This window comes from Hypomesus nipponensis, chromosome 14 (genome assembly GCF_054491055.1).
Source record: "Hypomesus nipponensis isolate SF chromosome 14, ASM5449105v1, whole genome shotgun sequence".
Lineage (NCBI taxonomy): Eukaryota > Metazoa > Chordata > Actinopteri > Osmeriformes > Osmeridae > Hypomesus > Hypomesus nipponensis.
In genome coordinates this window covers 22,933,734-22,955,000 of record NC_140374.1, presented here as the reverse complement: position 1 = coordinate 22,955,000, position 21,267 = coordinate 22,933,734, and the positions used below count along the sequence as shown (strand labels likewise).

Genomic DNA, 21,267 nt, shown 5'->3' with positions numbered 1-21,267 from the left:
ACACACACAAGTACACACACCCCCCTACCTTCCCCTAAACCCACTCCTGCATGTGACCTCAGAACGCCTGACAAGAAGAAAGTGCTGATGCATGCAGGTGTTCTAACGCGCGCACACACACACACACACACGTGTGCTTGTGTCAGAGAGAGTTGTATTACAGCAGTGATGAGTTGCCTGGCTAGAAGGTTGATACCTCAGCATTGACCAGCCTTTAAATAAGCCCTGCTGCCTCTCTGTTGCTGAGACACAAGGTGACTGTCTGCCTCTGGTTACCCTGCAGGCCAGCAGGTCTGGAGTCAGAGTTGAAGTCATAACCTGCCTGCCTGCCTGCCTTTCTGTCTGTTTGCCTATGTCTCCATCTGTCAGTCTGTCAGTCTGTCTGTCCGTCTGTCTGGGAGAAACTGAGTGTTAAGGGAAGCATGTTTCAGAGACGAAAGGAGACAGGGTCACAAGGTCAAAGGTTAAGAGGTCAGAGGTTGCGGTGCTATCCCATGAGCACTAGGGATGTCACATGTCAACTGTCTGTCAGCCTCTCTGTGCCCTGGAGAAGATCTCTGTCCGGAACATTCCCTCACCTCTCCACCCAATCACAGACACAGAGAGGATAGCGAGCAGAGCAGGAAGAAAAACATTCTGATAAAGGAAATTAAATCAACCCCATCAAACATTTCAGAATGAAATACATTGGAGGCAAGAAGTGGGCAGAAAACCTTGGACCGGATGACGACGCAACACTCTGGTCATGAAATGAGCCCGACGTGACAGAGCGAGCCAGCCTCATGAGACATAACAGTCTTGTGCTGCCAGGAAGAGGGCCAGTTAAAGCCAACAGCCGCTCTGCAGGCTGAGAGTGAACTGTCGTTCCCCTAAGCTTCCGTCCATCGTGATGTCACGTGTGACAGGAATGCCGTTGTGTCCCAGTGGGACTGCATGAGGTGGACATCCTGTCATACTAGCCTTTTTGACATAAAACTACAATAGTTTGTAAGAGAGTGCAGACGAGACGTGGAAGTTGTAGAAGAAGGTAACGTAATGTGACTGCAAGTAGAATGGAACCTTCCATAATGCAGAGCAGGAAATATATGTGCCACAAACTGTGCAGTTCTGATTATCAATGAAATAGCTATATATAAAATGTTACAATATATTACATGTTTGTAAAATGACTAAACGTTGTATTACCTCAGACTCCAGGGAAGGGGTCACAGGTGGAGGAACTTTCTTGACGTCCTGAAAAGAACAGAATTACAGTAAGTGAGGAAATTCATTTTTTCTAATGTTTAGATTTAAAATAGTTTCTCCCCAACATTTTTACATTCAACCTTAAATATATTATTTTATAAATAAATTAAATAGTTCATTATTATTATATACATGTTCACGTCAGCAAAGGTCTGATGATTCTACTTATTCTTACTTACTTTGCACACTAGCTCATCAATTGCTTGTCTGAATAATCCAGCATTTTACTACTAATCTAAGGTGCGGACCAAAAGTAAAATTTTAAATCAAGTCCCTAACTTTGTGATTAACGTTTTTAAATAGATTCTGCACACTTAATGGGGATGGAATTTTGTAATTGATAAAATATATTATTTTACATTAATATAAAGCTTATTTTTTGTGGGACACAAAACATGTTTGCCTTTATGAATGTACATGTACAGTATTATGTACAGTATATATGTACAGCATAAAAATAATATATATTAATCTGAAAATCTGACTTTGGAAAAGGATCCTAATTGATTGGTTGATTTATCTCAGTGAACAATAACCTTCACATACACACACATATGCACAATTTATTTCGAACTATTTCATCAAGAGACACAACATGGGTAAAAATCTTCATATGTGTGTAGTACTGTCTGTGTGAGTGAGCTTGTGTCTGTTTGATTCTGTCCATATGCATGTATACTACATGTGTGTATGTGTGTGTGTGTGTACCCATGTAAAGCTTGTTGAAAGCAGCAGCATAGCATAAACTCTGCAAAGGTGACATTAAGGAGACAGGAAGGTGAAGATCAAGCAAACAAGCATTTCAAACACAGGACTGGAGGTCCGTCTGATGGCAGGTCTCCTAGCCAGGCACAGATGAAGATCTGAACAGTACGACCGGAGGTCTACCAGGTACCAATGAAGAAGATCTGAACAGTACGACCGGAGGTCTACCAGGTACCAATGAAGAAGATCTGAACAGCCTTGTGGGTCACCTTGACTGACTGGAGATCAATGACTGTGTGACTTTCATAGGGACGGGAGGGTGGGGGGGGGAGAGAGGGACAGAAGAGAAAGAAATAGAGGCAGCCTGAGAGACAAAGCATACAGACAGTGAGAGTGTGTGTGAGATATAACAAGAGAGAAAAACAAAGAACAATAGAGACAGAGAGAGTAAGATGTGGGCATGTGTGTGGAGGAAGGCAGACTGAGAGTCCTAGCATCCTTGGAGCCCAGGTGGAACAGAGGGAGTAGGCTCTGCTCCACCTCCCTCCAGCTTCATAAACACACATTCTCACACACTCAGAGACACAAACTTCTGTTCTTGTTTTTGCAGCATTCAAAGACACAGCATAGACGTCCTGCTTGTCGATTCAACTGTTCAACTGCCCCCAACATTCAGCTGCACTGTCAGAGACTCAGAAAGGCTGGCATTTACATTTTAATCATCATTTGCTTTCTTGTACAGCCCTATAGTTCTGGATTCTGATAATGAATTTCTTCAAGTGCCTGTATAAGAAGGAGCCCAGAGAGCATGTAACCCAACTGCCTGAGTACACAACATGCATCGCTATACAGACTAAAAAGCAAGACAGGTTTTTATTTGTTGTAAGTCAGTAACATTGTGAGCCATCTCCTCCCCTCTGCGTCGAGCTAGCAAAGTGTCTCTAGAAACAAACAGACAGACACCACACTCCCAGTACTACTGGGGTAGGGGAAAGTATGAGGGTTTAAAATAAATGATACAAGGAGAGAGGGAGAGAAAGAGAATGAGAGAGAATCAACGATAAAGACAATATATAGAAAGAGAGAGACTAAGACAGAAAATGAGGGAGACAGAAAAAGAACGAGAAAGAGAACTTCAGGTCTGAACTAGGGACAAAAATGTGCCTTGATTTAAATCACTTTAAATGTAAATGTTTATCACACAGAAAGGTGTAGCGTGGTTCGGGGGTGATGCGTGAGGGGGGGGGACAGCCATGGGAGGAAGGGGGGGGCATGGGGTAACAGAATTCTATCTAGGAGATGATTTCATCAACAACAAGACTGTTCTATAGGAAGTTACTCCCCTGTAGAAGGTCAGATGAAAGGCATAATGGTAGATGTCATAGACACACATACAAACTGCTTGATACACACAGCCTGTCTGATACACGCACACAAACACACACACAACCACCCTCCCCTCCCCATCCATTAATTTGCAGGCATTAAAGTGAAGTACATAAGGATGATTCAAATGTCAATAAGGATAAACTTCTCAGTGATTTCCCATAGTTGACCTCAAAGAGAAAGTCCAATATTGTGACAGGAGACAACTGCATTATCTCTAATAACCTAATCATGGGACATACAGCAGGTGATCGCAGGGCACAAGTCAATAGACTAGGATAGGAAATAAAATGATTGCTACAATTTAAAAAATGTATCCTATTATAATCTGTGTATGCGTTTGTGTATGTGAGTAAGTGACTTCTCTGGCACATACTTGCGCACACAAACACACATGCACACACACACACACGCACACACACACACACACACGCACACACACAGAGCCCCAAGCACAAATACTTTTTTAAAATTGCGTAGACTTCAATCTTTGATATTCTCCATCCTACCATCAACTCAGCAGCCAAATTCTTCAAAGACTGACACTGACAACCTGTATGACTGTGAAATAACATTAGTGGGCGCAGTGAGTGAATGCAAGGCATTATCAGCTTATACAATGTAGCTCCAGCATTAACAGGGCCCATGGCTGACTCTCCTCACTGTATGGATGCTTGTTCTAACAGGACAAGATTCAGACACTCCTTCTGTGAAACCCGCTAATTAGACCTCTAGCCGTGCCTAAGAATACAAAGGTGCCATGAAAGACTTATGGACCCTCCAGTCCCGGGTTCTAACACAAATGTAATTAAATAGCACACTATATTGACCTAATCAGATGGTAGGGCCATAAATTAACAGACACGGCCCACTAAAAGGCCCTCTGCTCTCGGCTAGGACGCATCTCTGATCGTTTATCATCTAAAAGGAGCAGGAAGCCTTTCTCTTTCTCTCTCAGTCTCTCTCTCTCTGTGTATATAGAGTATACAATAGTAAATTGTGTGTATATATATATAGAACACCTCTCTCTTGTTTAAAATAAACTATGTATGTATAAGGAGAAAGGGAGAATTAGAGAGAGAGATAGAGAATTAGAGTGATGTGCTGTATGTTCGGGTGAGCCGAGTTAAAGTAAACAAATATAAATACTTCTCTCTCCATCTCTTTCTCTTTGTTCAGTGTAAACAGAGAAAATATTTGAGTTATTAACCGTTAGTGACTATGTGCTATGTGACAATCTAAGGAAGTAAGGAACCAAGAACATAAGGAATACATGTGAATACCTTAACAGGCTCCCAGGCCTTCATCAGAATAAACAACACCCTTTCCACAGTGTTCTTGAGTGGATGAAACTTTACACTGGACTCTACCTTCATAACAAGCTGCAAGATGAAGCATCAAATCAGCTCACCCAGTAAATCTACTCAGCTAAATTCGTATGAATAGATTATCAATATTCTGTGTATGTAGGCTACAGGTTAATACAAATGAATCCCTACTGAACTTCATTCACACGGGACGGTGCGACAAAGATTTTAAAAGGGAAAAAATACTTTCCAGATTCGCTTCTGCATCGCGTTAGTGGATATTAGTGGGTATAGCACAGAGCATTTGACTTCAAAGCAAAAGGTCGCATGTTCAAAACATACCCATTTTCGCGACTGCTAAATTAACTCATTATTAAAATGGTTCAAGTTGGCCAAAAACGTATCCGATGTGTCATCATGTTTAGACGCGTGTTTGAGAGAAGTGACCTGAGCTTGTTCCCTTTCTCTTGAAAACAACGGTACTCTATTTCTGTAAGTAAGATATTTCTATTTACAGTAGGGTATGTGTTGAACTTATTAAATAGTGTCAATATAATATCAGTCATGGTCTACATTTCATTGTTCTTGGAAAAATAACATTTAAGCAAAAGGAAATATAGCTACGCCACAATTGTGCCTACCGTCCACCACATATTTCTTGTCTCAGGCATGATGGACATATCTCCAACTAATCCTGTCTAAAATATGATTTTAAAATCAGTCTTTTAGATAAATCACAGTAGGAGGTGTCAATTAAATTGATCCAGAGAATGCGGGGCAGATGTTTCTGGAGGTTCATATTAAAGGGTGTAGGAGGAGACTGAAGCGGGCTACAGACAGTTGCGGTGCACAGGTTGTGGGACATATTCTTTGCCATCTGTGCGTAAAGGTGGCGTCGCCCTTCAGTTTGCCAGGCAAAACGTGTTTAAGCAATATATTTTATAGAACATTTGGATGAAAATGTCATTATAACTATAAGTTCAACTTGGAATTTCAATTCCCATTGCAAAATCGCACAAGACAATAAGCAAGAACGGAATAACTTTCTTAAACAAGACACTGTAAATAAGGTAGGCTAAATGAAGTTGGCACTCACGTCATTCCTTGTTGAATGTTGAGATCAAAATGATAAGTAATCATTTCATTTAGATTTTTTTTAAATAGCCTATATTCCATTTATCGGGAATAAAGCAATTAGCCTAGATATTATTAGGCTATATTTAGCAGTTTAGTCAAACTGTCAAAATAAACGTAATTGTGCAAAACTGTTAGGTTACATAACTTTCCATGTCGTTTCCCATGGTTAACAATTTTCTGATCAAAAATAAAAAGCCATTATTTTTTAGACAATCACGAAAACAGGCTTGTGCGTATTTCTCTCCCGTCTATAAATTACATGATAAATAGGCCTATCAGAAAACAACAGTGCATTTCAAATATCAATTTAGTATATTAATTTAGTATTACTTCATATTAAACAACCTGTTGCCTGTGAAATTATATTTATTAAATTCGCTTCTTGCTGTTTCCGTACACCCCAAGAATATGTGCCGTCGTGTCAGGTGTGGGTGGACATCGTGGACATGGACAACATTAGGCCTACACTCGGCATTCCGACATCATTCCTAAGGTCCTGTTTCCCTGGCAATTTGGATCAAGTTGAAAGGACAGCGTCATCAGCGAGCTCGTGCGGATGAGGGTCAATCACAGTCTGTCAGGACGCCGAATAAACTTTCTCACAAATGTGAAGGACAAAGCTTCTGCTAAATGAAGACATAAAAATACAGTTGACACTTATTTGTCCCACGACAAAGTTGTGTTTGAAGCTACAATAAAATTATCCTTACAGGATGCGCGGTTGGTTTAGAAAAGACTACACCGTCTACTTTTACAAATAAATAAACGTTTTCAAGCATTCCTAGTATCCATTAAACATGAAGAAAACAGATGGATGATGTGAAACTGGGGTAGCTTAATGTTAAAAGAATGCCTAATTTCAACAGAAACAATGTTTGCAGGAACCAAATCGATGCGTTCATCGACAAGTTCAAGTTCAGTAGAACTTAATTAGTAGAACTCAACCAAATAATGTTTAAAATCATAAGGGACAAACATAATTTACTGAACACAGGTACAGAGTTACAAAAACAAAACGGGATTATAGCCTATAGCATAGACTATCCTTAAAGATTGTTTTGGGGCAAAAAAGACTGATGCCTGGCAATGATGATTGGCAATAATATTTAATCACAATATTCACAAAGGTTAAGATCGAATATTTCTATTGAAGTTGAGTCCCATTCATGTGTTTGGTTCTAATGCATGTAGGCTGTGCATATAAAACGCTTTTTGTATTTTGTCAAAACTTTTTGACGGAGAAACTCACATGAAAAACTCTGGCGACGACGGGTTGTTGTCGCTGCTGGAACCGTTTTCTCGGAAGCCGTTGGTGATGAGCTTCTCGTATTTCTCCTTGTACGCGTCCCTCTCCCGGGCCAGCCTGGATATCTCCTGCTTGAGAAGGTCCACCTGCTGAATCAACTGGGTCTTCTCGCCCTCCAGGACATGTCTCTGCTGGACCCGCTTGTAGCGACAGGACTGGGCATAGCCTCTGTTCTTCAGTGTCCGCCGCTTCTGTTTCAGACGGATCACTTCCTCCTTGCTGACCCCACGAAGCTGCCGATTGAGTTCCCGCACTGACATGGTCACGAGCTGCTCGTCGGAAAATCTGTCATCCAAAAGCATGTGCTGGTGGTTGACGTTGGTGCCGCTGGACTGGACGCCGGTAGAAGGATGATGTCCACCACTGTGATGATGATGGTGGTGGTGGTGGTGGTGGGGTCCTCCGTTCTGGGCTGCCGCTGCCGCAATGACCGCCGATACCACAGCGGCTGCTGATCCCATCTCCTCCCCCGCCATGGTGCCTCCTGCCCCGGCCGCGCCAGTGAACTGCTGCCCTCTAGCATAGCCATCGAAAGTCTGGAGCTGGTGACTGCTGCTGATCAGCGCCTCCACTGCATCCTCCGGGCTGAAGCCCAGAGCCTCGGGATTCAGCTGTTGTTGGTACCCGCTCATCCAGTAGAAATCTTCCAAGTGCGCCTTCTGTTCGCTCCCCGAGCCCGGACTGGGCGCCGAGAAGCTTGGAGAGGGGGGAACCGAGCTGCAAGGCGTGCTCATCGGGGTGGAAGACAAGGATCCCCCGGCGATCAGGCGGCTGCACTGGCTGATGCTGCGATCGGGCTCCACCGGCTCCTTTTTCACTTCAAACTTCATCAGATCGAAGTCATTAACATATTCCATGGCCAGGGGACTGGTGGGCAGGTCGGAGTTGCTCATTGCCAGCTCTGATGCCATCCTCGTGCTGCTGACAGTCCTCCAAGGGAGATGAGGAGCACCTGTCAAACTAAGCTGCTGAGACACGCACTGAGCCAGCTTGATTTCTTTATTTTTTTTTCTCTTCAAAACCGGAGGAAAAGTAGGAGTTAGTAATCGAGCAGCGCAGGATTGGTTTTGTAATTCGATAAGTTTTTTTTCTCCCCTTCACGCAGAGTGTCTATTGCACAGACGCATTGGAGCAGCGCGTGCGTCTCTCCCCGTGTTCTCTCTCTCTCCAAGCATGCAAGTGTCTGCGCCCGAGTGTGTTTCCAACATTTAACACTTCATGGCTTCTGTTAGGATTAGTGCGCGAGATTGAGGATGTTCACGGGCGTTTCACAGGCAAATTGTTGCCTCATAGAGAAAGAATACAGACCTCTACCCCGCACGGATGGAGTTTTTTTCGGGGATCAGTCAGCACGCGAGTTTAAAAGCATTGCTTAGTTTTATAGGCGCCCTGACGTCAGGAGCTGAAATATAAAATTGTCCCGGACTCGCAGCCAATGAGCATGCTCGTGTGGGAGAGTCAATTATATTAATAATGCAGTAACCAAACTTATCATAAGTGTTCCATCCGAGTAGCAGCCGGAATGCAGCACTCAGTGCTGGACAGGAGGAATACCGTTTAAACGTTGTCCCAAAACAGCCGAGTATGTCAGGAGAATGGAATCTGGTAGGATAAATATAAACTGGCTTTGGTCGATATGAACAGACTACTTATGAAGAAACAATTATGGAAAGGCAAGCGTTTGCTTCTCTAGCACAGAATTAAAAAAACATACCTTATTCACTATCGGGATCAAATTGTCCACCCAATAACGACTGCCACTGAATTCAATCTGACAAGGCTATTTGTAAACAATTAAAAATAATCTTGAATTTTAATTTAAAATAGTTCTTGACGGTTACAATGATGAGTCTTCAAGACGAAAACGTCAGTGTGCAAGGGACCATGGAGACCATATTGATCTGGAAAGGGGCAATATCCTAGGAGCTTTATCGATAAAGAAACCCAACATTGCCACTCTTTGGCAATATGTGGTAGTGCCATCATATTCGTGCGCAAAAGTGCGCTTTTGCGCTTTTTACTGATTTATATTATTTTTGCGTTAATTAAACACTGACTATTGCTGGAACTATAGAATATTGTTTTGATGTCAATCTTCGCCAAAAAACATTTTTATAAAGTCATACTGTTGGGAGAGTTTTGGAATTTAACTAAAAGGTATACACCAATTTTTAAAAATACCATTAAACCAGTATACTGTTACTTTTCCTATAGTAGGTCTTGTAATTTACTTAGCCAAATGGTCATAAACAACAAATAAAGCATATAAATAGCTCGTTCACTCACCCAGTTCCTCTCTCCCTCCCTCCCTCTCTTTCTTACTCTCTTACTCCCTTTTCCTTCTCCCTCCCTCTCTCTCTCTCTCTCTCTCTCTCTCTCTCTCTCTCTCTCTCTCTGGAGTATACATTGTAGGGGAGCAGTGGCATATAAGAACAAATAATGAAAAGGGCTATACTCAAAGGACAGGAGAGTAAATATGAGCAGTCTCCCAGGTACTCGTCACTTGGGGAAGCTTCAGCGACTACAAAGCCAGCAGCAGCTCTCGCCAAATCCCCTGTGTCTTTAGCACAAATACATATTCTCCTGGTCCCTGTGACTGTTCACGGGGATTTAGCGTTAAACAGCCAGGATAAACATGGTGTTTTATTCATTAAAACCCCAAACAGAGCCTCTGATGCTGGAAGAAAATCCTCCAGAGAAAAAGTGTCTGATGTCACTGAGCTGTGGAAACACCCTGGAGCACCACAGTTACTTACTACACAGGTTAATGGCAGTAAACCTTTGTAGATGAATGTACGACAGGAAGTTACAGTGATGTAGGAACAAATCCTACTTATGAATTCGCATTTATTTTTTTATTATTACATTTAAATGTCATTATTATTATTTATGAACACAAAAGCAATAGCAAAACAAGTTGCAAAGTTGATGCATACTGTTATATGATTGTCTGACCTCAGAATATTAAGAATTGCCAAACTGTCACAAAGAAAGAAACTGGTTTGATGACATCATATCCACAACTGATAGTTTCTCTCAATGTCCATGCTTTTATAAACTGCACTGACTTAAAATTCATTGATAACGTACTGAACATACTGGGAAATAAAGTGCTCTCAGCCATGGTAAATACCTTGAGTGTTGCTTTAAGAAATTACTAGAATTTTACTTAAAGGAAACCTGAAGACCAATTCATATTATGCTTGATGAGATCCTTTCTCAATCAATGTTTATTGCCATAATTTGACATTCTGGTTGCTCTCCAAATGAGAACGTCCATTGTGGTTTCAATGGACCCACCCAAGACACAAACTTAAATTATTTTGGGAGAAAATGAAATGGTTTGTGTGGTTTTAGCCTGGTGTTGAATCTTGCAGTGAAGACACCCTGAGGGTCTGTCAGCAGGGCAGCATGCAGACAGGACAGGCTTTAAAACACAGACAGATGATAACCAGACAGATGATAACCAGACATATGATAACCAGACAAATGATAACCAGGCAGATGATAACCAGGTAGATGATAACCAGTCAGATGATAACCAGACAGATGATAACCGTCCTTTCAAGAAAACAAGTGCAGCCACCCAAGCTTCAAGTGCTCTCTTCACCTTTTAAATGTCTGCTTGCACCATCTGTCTCTAATGTGCTCCAGTCCAACAGTATGAACGAGACCTCTCCTCCAGAGTCCTTGTGGCCGCAGGGGGAAACAGACAGGAGAACATCACACTACATCTGCTGTGATGGTAGCTGATGAACTGGCTGGGCTAACTAGCCCCACAACACGTGTGTAAACGCTCACTTTCTGACATGCTTGCATACACATACACACACACGTACTGTATACACACACGTACATACACACACATATGCACACACACCCACACACACAAACGTACACACGCTAAACCACCCTCCACACTAATCAAGGTCTACATTTAACCAGACTTATGCTAAATTATGCCAAACGTCATGGCTAATAGACAGCTAAACATCCATAGCGACTCCTGACACAGGTTACACCAGGGGGGACTGCTGTCATATTCATGAACTACATATTGGAATTACAGTACACTACAAATTATATCTAAAAAAATAATGTTTCAAAATAATAGTAAGTATTGCAACCATAGTAATAGTGTAATGGTTACACACACACACGCATTCACACATTCACACACTCATACACGCACACACACACACACACACACACACACACGCACACACACACACAGACACTGACACTGACACTAACAGTTTAGTAGGAGGATTGAACCAGTTAATTGGCCACACTGAACAGACGTCCAATGTTCAAACTCTTCACTACACATCTGGATAATGTCTCACACAGCATGTAGACATCTTTGACTATCTGTCTGCCTACCTGTCTGTCTATCTGTCTGCCTGTCTAACTGCCTGCCAGCCTGTCTGTCTTTATGTTAGTTTAAATCTAAATTCCATCATTGAGCCAGGTGCTACTACATACTGCAGTCTGTACTGTAGCTCTATCCTCTCTGCAAGATAGGTTGGTGAAATGATGAACATGTTGACAGTGTTATGCAGAAACATGAGCTGTGTTTTAGATGTGGGTGTGAGGCCCACAGCAGGAGGGTTAGTGGCAGCCTGGAGCTGCTGGATGGAAAACATTACCTTGGAATACACACACACACACACACACACACACACACACACACACTGGGGATCTCGGACAGCAAGTATAGGAGGTGAGAAAGTGAGAGAGAGTCTTCTCTCTGGATCAATCATTCATTCAGTCATTATTCCATTTACATTATATTTCTTCATTTTACACACCATAGTATGTGACACATTATTACATTTTATTCTACCAAGTAAAATGACCAAATCTATTCAGCTGTTGGTATGCTCTTTGAACTCTTGCAGATCCATCTCTGTCCAGTTTGATTACATGCTCTTGCCTTTCCACTTTGGGAAAAAATGGTTTCCTCCTCTCCACTTTCAAAAAATTGGTTCCAAATTCTGTGTTGAACAAGTCAACTGGCTGGAGGAGACAGGTTGGTCAGTGAAGGTTAGTTGCTGGACAAGGCTGCCTACACCTGCTGTCCTCCAGCTCTAAGTCATGGTGAATTATCCCTAGACAAAGTGTGACATGAGAACAGTGTGAAGGGAAGATATCACACAAGCCTGTTGGTCAAACCTGGCAACCCTGTCTTCTGATTCTCCACCTCGCAAAACAGGAGCTGTTTATCCTCCTTTCCAATGACAGGCCATTCATATAGCCACTCCTCTGTTACTGACGCCCTCATGAAGAAATATGGCATCAGTCGCTCCCCAGTTCTTTCCTCCCCTCCTACTTCCTCCTCACCACCCCTCCACCTCTCCTCCCTTCACCTCTCCTCCCTTCACCTCTCCTCCCTTCACCTCTCCTCCCTCCACCTCTCCTCCCTCCACCTCTCCTCCCTCCACCTCTCCTCCCTCCATCTCTCCTTCCTTTATCCCTCCTCCCAAGACCCATAGCTGTCCTGAGGTGCTCTGATTAGAAAGTAGAGTTTTTGGGCCGTCAGAGAGAGGAAGCCACAGTAGCCTGAACCTTCATCTTCCACACTGAACAAGATTCCCTCACTCTGTTTGTTTATCCTGTTCTCTCCTCCAGAATCCGAACAAAGCTCCTTCACCAGCTCTTGTGCACAATGCATAAGACAATACAAGATACACTACAATACAGACTTCATCTGCTTAACTGATGAGAGACTGAAGGAGGGAGGGCGGGAGAAAGAGATATTTTCCCTCCTTGGCGTTCCATCTTTAGATCAGCAGCATTAGCAGCAGCATTAGGCGTGTGCACAGCGTTGAGATCCAAAGTTTTCGTCTCGGGAGAACAAAGACAAGCTCTCCTCAAATCGATTAGTAATACGTCTCATCCCATTGATGCCATCTCTAATCCACACAGAGCTGCTCTGGAAGAAGAGGGAGGAAGGAGGAAAGGAAGAGAGCAGGGGGGAGACCAAGGGAAAGGGAGATAGAGGGGAGAAGAGAGAGAGAGAAAGGGAAAGGAGAGTAATGGAAGTGAGGTAATAAGGAGAGGGAGGGAATGAGAGAGAGAAAAAGGGAGAAGGAGGGGAAGTGTGGCTGAGCGGACATGTATTCTGAGGAATCTGCGTTGTGTCCTTTTGTTCTCTGGTTAACTGGGCTCTGTGGTTAAGCTCTTTTAGTCAGTGTAGCTAATGAAAAAGGCCTGAGAGAGATTACACAGACCTAAAGTACCAGGGCTGGCCAGGCGCCCCCCTCCCACCCCTCTTCACCCTGCCCCAAAGTCTCAGGTCTCCTGGAAGGCTCGTCGTTCAGCCTGTTCAGCTGCTGGGAGACAGAGAAACATCAAGAGAAGAGGGAGTTTCAAGAGAGAACAGAGAGATACAGCAGCTCACACAATGCTCACAAGTCGTAAAAACAGCAGGAGGTTCTTATCCACTTGTAATATCAGAGAGAGAAGGTATTCATTAGAGAGACGATGTTCAGTGTTCATGGACACTTTATTTAACTTTCCTTAATTGTAGTGAGTAATGAATTAATCAAACACAGTTGGCATGGAATGGTTTGTTGTTGTCTGCAGTTTGATTCTCTGGGAGACACAAAGTGTCATCGTACCAGAGCTTAGTGCCTCCATCCCTCCCTCCCTCCCTCCCTCCCTCCCTCCCTCCCTCCCTCCCTCCCTCCCTCCCTCCCTCCCTCCCTCCCTCCCTCCCTCCCTCCCTCCCTCCCTCCCTCCCTCCCTCCCTCCCTCCCTCCCTCCATCCCTCCCTCCCTCCCTCCCTCCCTCCCTTCCTCCATCCCTCCCTCCCTCCATCCATCCATCCCTCCCTCCCTCCCTCCCTCCCTCCCTCCCTCCCTCCCCCCTCCCTCCCTCCCTCCCTCCCTCCCATCCTCCCTCCCTCCCTCCCTCCCTCCCTCCCTTCCTTCCTTCCTCCCTTCCTCCCTCTACCTCTCCTGCTTCCTTCTTGCTTTCCTTCTCCTGCTTTCTCTTCCTCCTCTTTGCTTCAATCTATTATTCTCTTATTTTTACAGAACAGGAATAAATCTACCCCCTTGCCCCTATCCAGTAACCCTTGGGGGAGGGGCCTTTGTATAGCATGCTCCTCTCTGAATGGACCGTTCGCAGGATGCAGTATATGATGATAAATCTGTGGCAGGTGTCAGGTCCTGTGCAGCAGGTGAGGATTGATGGGATACAGGAGGACCATCCATCACCACAGGCAGGTGGCATGCTATCGGACTTTGGGAAATCTGTTCCCAATCAAAGCTCGCCGTGGTTTCAGAACGCTTTTTGGAGCCGTTAACTGGAAATCAATTGCAACTGCTCAAGGTCAATGTACTGCTAAAAAACTTCCTAAGTTCTGACAGATAGATCCCTTTCCTGCTTTTCCACCCCTCTCTCATCATTCCTCTCTCTTTCTCTTCTTTCTTCTCTCTCTCATAGAGCAAGTGTGTGACAGTTGTCTCCTCCCTCTCAGTTGAGGGAAAGGCGGCTGCCACCATGACTGTCCTGGGTCCCTTCTGGTGCAGCCCTTCTTTGGGCAGAGTATAGTCTAGGTCTGGGTGCAGGTCTGAGGCCAGTACAAGGGTCAGGTCTGGGGCTTTTTCTTGGGGCCACGGCTGGGGCTAAGACTGGGGCCGAGGCTAGGGCTGCCTCTGGCACTGAGAGTATTGGAGATCTAATAAAAGCCTCAGGCGCCTGGCTGGCTCCTCGTTCTTATAGATTACCTGTAAGTCACCTTGTCCCTGCTAGTGGAAGAGCTGCAGTACAGCTGCATACAGCCAGGCGTTTACCCTGACCTCCTGTTCAAAGGTTGAACTCCAACCTCTGTGGAAGGAAGCTTTGAGAACGCAGCCCGTCAGACCAGCGACTCAGCATCCAGCCTCAGTCACTTACAAGCTCGAGATAGTTATTAAATATTATAGAAATGCCATGCCTGAAGTGAAAAGATACTGTGATGAGCTACTGTTTTCCTTTGAAACCTTCTGATTTCACACTGCATGCTTTCACTTCCCAGAAAGAACAAAAAGCTTATTATTTCAAGTCAATTCCAGCCTGTTGTTTCAAGTAATTTTAAGCCTGTTGTTTTAAGTCATTTTAGGTGTTTCTGCATTGAATTGTTTAGTTAAAGATAATGAACAGACAAGGACCATAACCAACGTCTTTGATGTACAGAACATTAAAGAAACTGTAAATCACAAGACTTTGTTGATCTTACCATGGTGTAGCAGCGTGGTGTAGCAGCGTGGTGTAGCAGCGTGGTGTAGCACCGTGGTGTAGCACCGTGGTGTAGTAGCGTGCTGTAGCACCGTGGTGTAGCACCGTGGTGTAGCAGAGTGGTGTAGCACCGTGGTGTAGCACGGTGCTGTAGCAGCGTGGTGTAGCACTGTGGTGTAGCACCGTGATGTGGCACCGTGGTGTAGCAGCGTGCTGGGCCCACATCGTGCATGTGTTTCAGACCAGCCTTTTCTTCCAAGGTGACCCAGACCCCCTCTCACTATCGGTCGGTCCGAGCACATATTAATCCCCTCATTTGTTCTGCTTCCCCCATTCCACTCTAGGAAGGAATTTATGACAGCACCTTAAATGCTAATTGGAGTCCTAATCTCCAGTAGGCCCCCTCTCTTCTAAACTGCTATCACTCAAAGAGGAGGGTGGGCACACCCCAGACCTTTCTGCAGAAAAGTAAGAGATGTTCATTCAAACGTTTTTAGTTTTTTTGCTCCGGAAGTCTTGTCTTTGTGTTTGGTGAATGTACATGTACTTCCAGTTTAAGTGGTGAATCAATCCTCAATGGACATTCAGTGTTAGTAGTTGGGTTCCTGGTGTCAAAGATAGAAATGTATTGAAGCCACTTCACACAGTTCTCAGTCTGTTCGCATGTCTGCCTATTTCTGTCGTACAGTGTCACAGTGAACTGTCCACTGGAGATCGTCCAAGGGAAGCTCTTAAATGTGTGTGTTTATATGCCAGTGATAAAACCGGACAATTTTCTGCCTCAATAGTTTATTCAACACTGGGTAAAATAATGCACATTTTAAGTGGTTGTAATTACTAGTTATCATTGTCAGTTAGTGCGAGTGGAAGCTCATGTGGCTTCTCTTGAACAGTACCAAGAGTGTGCCAACCTTACACTGCTGTGGAGCACTAAGGTAACAAGGCCTGCAGCCTGCTGGTGTGCTGCGTCACGTGTGTCTCAGTGGGTTAAGACCTACTGAGAGCGAGGATAAACACTCGGGAACGATGAATGTTCCAGAACAATTGAAGGGTGTGGTATCTGTCAAGCAGATGGTAAACAGCATGATTTTACCATGACACAGAACAAAGGAGAACAATTTACATGGAAATCACACACACACACACACCCCTTTAGACCAAAGACCTTACACTGTGAGTCTAACATAATCATGTTAATTAGTCAGTCATTTGCGTCCTATACTACTATCTATATATGAACTTAATCTGTTCTAATCCAAATGAAGAGCTCACAGTGGCCTCGAGTCTGTTAAGTGATGTGTCAAGTAATCTCACACACACACATACACACCGACACAGCGACACACACACACACCCACACACACACACCGACACTCACCGCTGTAGCCTTATGCAATGTCCTGCCTAAACCCAAGTGTTATCTATCCTGTTGATTTATGTGTGAGTGAGGCTGAATGCTAATCGATGTACAGAAGTGCTGTTATTACAACTGTAGAACACGTAACAGAGTCGTTAGTATGGTTGTTGGATCTGGATGTTTCCAGATTTTAAGGCTAGTAAAAGTAGAAACTAATGAAAAAATATGAACAGTATTAGTATGCACTGAGTGACATAAACACTAACCTCACTCTCTCTCTCTCTCTCTCTCTCTCTCTCTCTCTCTCTCTCTCTCTCTCTCTCTCTCTTTATAAACACCCATTAGATATTTAGGATGAATTCCACAGCCGGTCCTTGACTTTAATCAACTCAATATAATTAACTGCATATATCAATAGGGCTGCGTCATATTGGAGTGCATTGAGGCGTTTGTGCGCGTTTTTATGTGTGTGTGTGTGTCTGTCTGTATGTGTGTGTGCCTGTGTGTGTGTCTGTATGTGTGTGTGTGTGTGTGTGTGTGTACGTGTGTGTATGTATGTGTATGTATGTGTGTGTGTTAATTCTTCCCTGGTCACTGGAGTAAGTCACGCTGCAGAGGCTAAGCTAGCTGCTTTGATTGCGTGAACCTCTGCAACCGACAGACTTATGGTCTCAGCTTCACTGAGTCCAGATCAGTTATTAAGATAAATGCTTATTTAGTTTAATTCCTGACCAAAATAACACACAAACCTGCTCTGAATTAACATTCTTTAAAATTACATGAATAGCCATATTTTATATACATTTGCATTCCAGGTCATTTGCATGTCTGCATTACAACCACGATCTAGTACAGCAGTTAGAATTCAAAAGTCCACTATTAGATGGGGTCAAAGTGACAACATTCAACGAGAGACAGTGAGTGACTGGAAATGACATGATTGGGAGATGCTTCAGCTGTCTTCAAGTTAGCTGGTCGGTGACTCGGCAAATGCACTGAATAAAGACTGTCAGGGTTCAATTGTGGTTGAACCACAGTCTAACTACTGGTAGAACTGGTCCTGCAGTTGAAACCCAGAGAAGTTGGTCATGGTGTGGTTAAACCACAGCAGAGTTGGTCATGGTGTGGTTAAACCACAGCAGAGTTGGTCATGGTGTGGTTAAACCACAGCAGAGTTGGTCATGGTGTGGTTAAACCACAGCAGAGTTGGTCATGGTGTGGTTAAACCACAGCAGAGTTGGTCATGGTGTGGTTAAACCACAGCAGAGTTGGTCATGGTGTGGTTAAACCACAGCAGAGTTGGTCATGGTGTGGTTAAACCCAGTCTGACAGTGACCTAGTGTTTCCCCTGATCTGGCCCACCTGTAAGCTGCACTGTGCTCATAATCAGTCCACATAATGGATGATTTGGGTCAACCTGGAGCTGGGCTATTTTTCATGCTCACCTTTTGCCAGCCAGCCTATTCGTTCACACAAACTCTGGGAAAGGAAAGGTGGAACGCTGATTCTCACACTGTCTGTCCCTTTTTAACCTTGCCTTGCTTGTTTACCTCAGAAAGTCAGGGAACAAGCCACCTCAGTTTCACTAGCAACATCTGTCTTGTAGCATCTCTGACTTGCTAGCAACAGCCCTGCCTGGCTAGCTGAATGGCTGTTTCACTGGCTAGCAGTACTGCTGTCTGGCTAACTGTATCACTGGCCAGCAAAATACGTATTTGACAAGTAGCATCTTTGACTGACTAACATCTTGATCTCTCTGTATCATTAGTATAAATATACAATGACACTGACAAGTTTTGTGGTAGTCTGAAAGACAGAAGTTAGGAGTAATATGACAGGGAAGGTTAAGACAGATGTGCAGAGAGAGAGAGAGAAAGAGCAAGGAGTGACTGAAGTGAGACAGACACATTCCTTTGAAGATGTGACCACACATTTCAAGCTTCATTGTTTTGCTTTGAGTCTAAATAGGAAAATGGTTTGAGCAACAAAGGAGAGGATGGAACGGAGGAAGCAGTCAAGACCAAAGACTGGAACCCAACATGTGACCAAACGTTTAACCTTTTACCTAACCCTTCCATCAGAGCAGTTTTCTACTGTATGTTTCTGCTATAAATAAGGCGAGGCTGAACAGGGACAAGTATGATGACTGTTTTTATTGGTTCCTACATGTTCTCTCATTTAACTGCATTGTTTATGTTTACAGAAGACACGATGAAGCATATGGAGTTTTTATTTATTACCAGAGCTGGTTAACAACAGCAAATTAAACAGAATATACAGGAGTTTTATGACAAATGCCATTATATAAGGCTTTCACTGCACCCTGGTGACTAAGATCAGTAAATGTAACAATAAAATAGTGTGTAAGACAACTGTACGTTTAAGTGAACTGATAACTGGTAACTGACAACTGATAACATGCTCTGTGGAAGTAGGTGTAATGACGATAGGTGGAGGAGTCAAAAGCACGACCCAAAAAAAGGTTTTTACTGGATTCAGAAGACTAGGCAGGGAATGACACGAGGTACAAAGACAAACTAGCAACGAGAGATAGAAACACAAGGGCTAAATATGCTGGGGCTAGATTGAAAACAGGTGCTGTCAATCAGGACTGGGGAGGTCAATCACAGGCAGGGTAGGAGACACTGAAAAGAGGAGAGGTGAGTACACACACAGAACCAAGACATGACCTAGGGCGTGGGGGGATGTGACAGTAGGTTCATGTTGTTTCTGGTTGCTTAACTATAATTCAATGAGACCATAGAAATGTTTCTTAATTGCACAAGTGAAAAATAGCAATACAATGTTCTGAGTCCCCAGTTCTACCAAACCCCTTCACACATTGGGCCTCCAAGGTTATTACATTTGTGTATGTTTAAAATGTTTGACTAAACATGTATGTTTATTCGAGCATTCATTTTTGCATCAAATGGGGTCAGATGGCTGAGCGGTTAGCAAATCAGGCTATTAATCGGGTTATTAGTCAGAAGGTTGCCAGTTCGGCCTACCCAAAAACAAAAATATATCCGAAAGATTATGCACCGTGTGCACATTGCAAAGTAAATAAGACAAATTAAAAGATTCAGATGTATGTATGTATTAATATGTATTAATACATAATAATAATAATAATACATTAGTATGTATGTATTAATTCTATCCAGATTTTTCTAGGCCTACCCCAAAATATTATTCTGGCTATGCCCCTGGTTCAAACTGTAATTAATAGAACTACATGAACATGACTTCATACCTTCATTAGGAGTTTAAATACACCAAAGCCTTCAAATAACTAATCTGAAATTTTGGATTACATACTTCAAAAATAAAAGTAAACATACATTATCTCCAACCGTCAAACATGGAGTTCCAGTGAGAATTGGACTGTTTATGTTAAAGATCTCTCCTGCAGGAACAGTGAGTGTCAGCACTCTCCCTTCCACTGGCTTCTTTTCTCTCTCACTGGACTCCAAGTTAGAGAATATCCAGACAGAGTAATCCTATATTTGCTAGACGAACATATTTGTTGGCTCTGGGGTCCTCTCACTTAGAGGGAATTACAAGGCCTATCTATCTCATTAATTACAGGCTTGTAATTCAGTCATCAAGGTCTTCAGAGTCAAATGAGCTGTTAGGATTTAGCACATCAGGAGCCTCTTCAGGTTTATCAACATGGCAACTGAAGGTACCCTACCAGGCAGGATTATATTAAGGCAAACAACATCAAATAGCTCTTCTTAAATCTACAAAGTTTTACTTCTCCTTAAACTCCAAAGTATATACCCATATTTTGGAAAGTATATGCCACCGTGTTCAAATCAAGCCCAGACATGAGCAGCCTGGGAACTGGGACTGTTGACTAGCAGTTTCTGTAATGCTGCTAGTGTTAGTTAGCCTGCTGCCATCCAGAGGTCACAGCAGAGGATAGAGTGGAGGCCTACCCCACTGAGTGGAGTTAATCTAAGAATTGGCGAGGACTAGGCCGTCCTGTTATTGTCTGTTTGATGAGGGATTAAGTTCTGTTAATCCAAAGCTTCGTATGGAACTCCTCATTTAAGATAGCGACAGCCATCCCCCACTAGCTTACAATGCTTCTCTCTGCTGCCCCTCCCCATAAACTCATAACCCACTCCTTCTCTTCCTGCTCCTTCTCTTCCTGCTCCTTCTCCTCCTGCTCCTTCTCTTCCTGCTCCATCCCTTCCTCTACATTGATATAGATATTAGGAGAAAGGCTCAAGGTACAGATCATTTTAATTTAGAAATGTCTTTACATATTTATTACCTGTGGGAGGTACAGTCAGGAATATAATTGTAATTACATCCACAAAAATGTCTGCTAACTTTCTTCCAACTCCACGATCATCTGATTATACTGTACGGGTCCCTGCAAATACACCTTCCTGTCTTTGGCACCTGACTTCACCAATCAATCCTACATATTTGCGATATTGAAATAAATATGTAACTCTAGATGTCCAAATTACTGGAAAACAAATATGTAAAAGGATCCTTTCGGAACAATATATCCTTCATAAGTGTTCAACATCGATCTGATAAGCTTATTCATTGCCTGTTTACTTTGAAATTATTCAAATGAT

The 21,267-nt window shown here is 43.3% G+C and overlaps 1 protein-coding gene across 1 annotated transcript; it reads right to left on the bottom strand.

Annotated features, from left to right (window-relative positions):
- Positions 1–1,205: 1,205 nt before the first annotated feature.
- On the bottom strand, positions 1,206–7,997 carry LOC146259239 (transcription factor Maf-like). Its single transcript, XM_084672346.1, has 2 exons — positions 7,030–7,997; positions 1,206–1,233 (listed from the first exon to the last, which is right to left on the bottom strand). The coding sequence occupies exons 1-2, from the start codon at positions 7,995–7,997 to the stop codon at positions 1,206–1,208; spliced, it is 996 nt and encodes a 331-aa protein (XP_084528472.1).
- Between the last annotated feature and the right edge of the window lie 13,270 nt (positions 7,998–21,267).

Excerpts from the sequence above, each read along its gene's own strand:
- LOC146259239 (XM_084672346.1), bottom strand. The coding sequence starts at position 7,997 with ATGGCATCAGAGCTGGCAATGAGCAACTCCGACCTGCCCACCAGTCCC. Across the intron at positions 1,234-7,029 it reads TCGTCGCCAGAGTTTTTCAT|GACGTCAAGAAAGTTCCTCC; the intron begins GTGAGTTTCTCC and ends TGTTCTTTTCAG.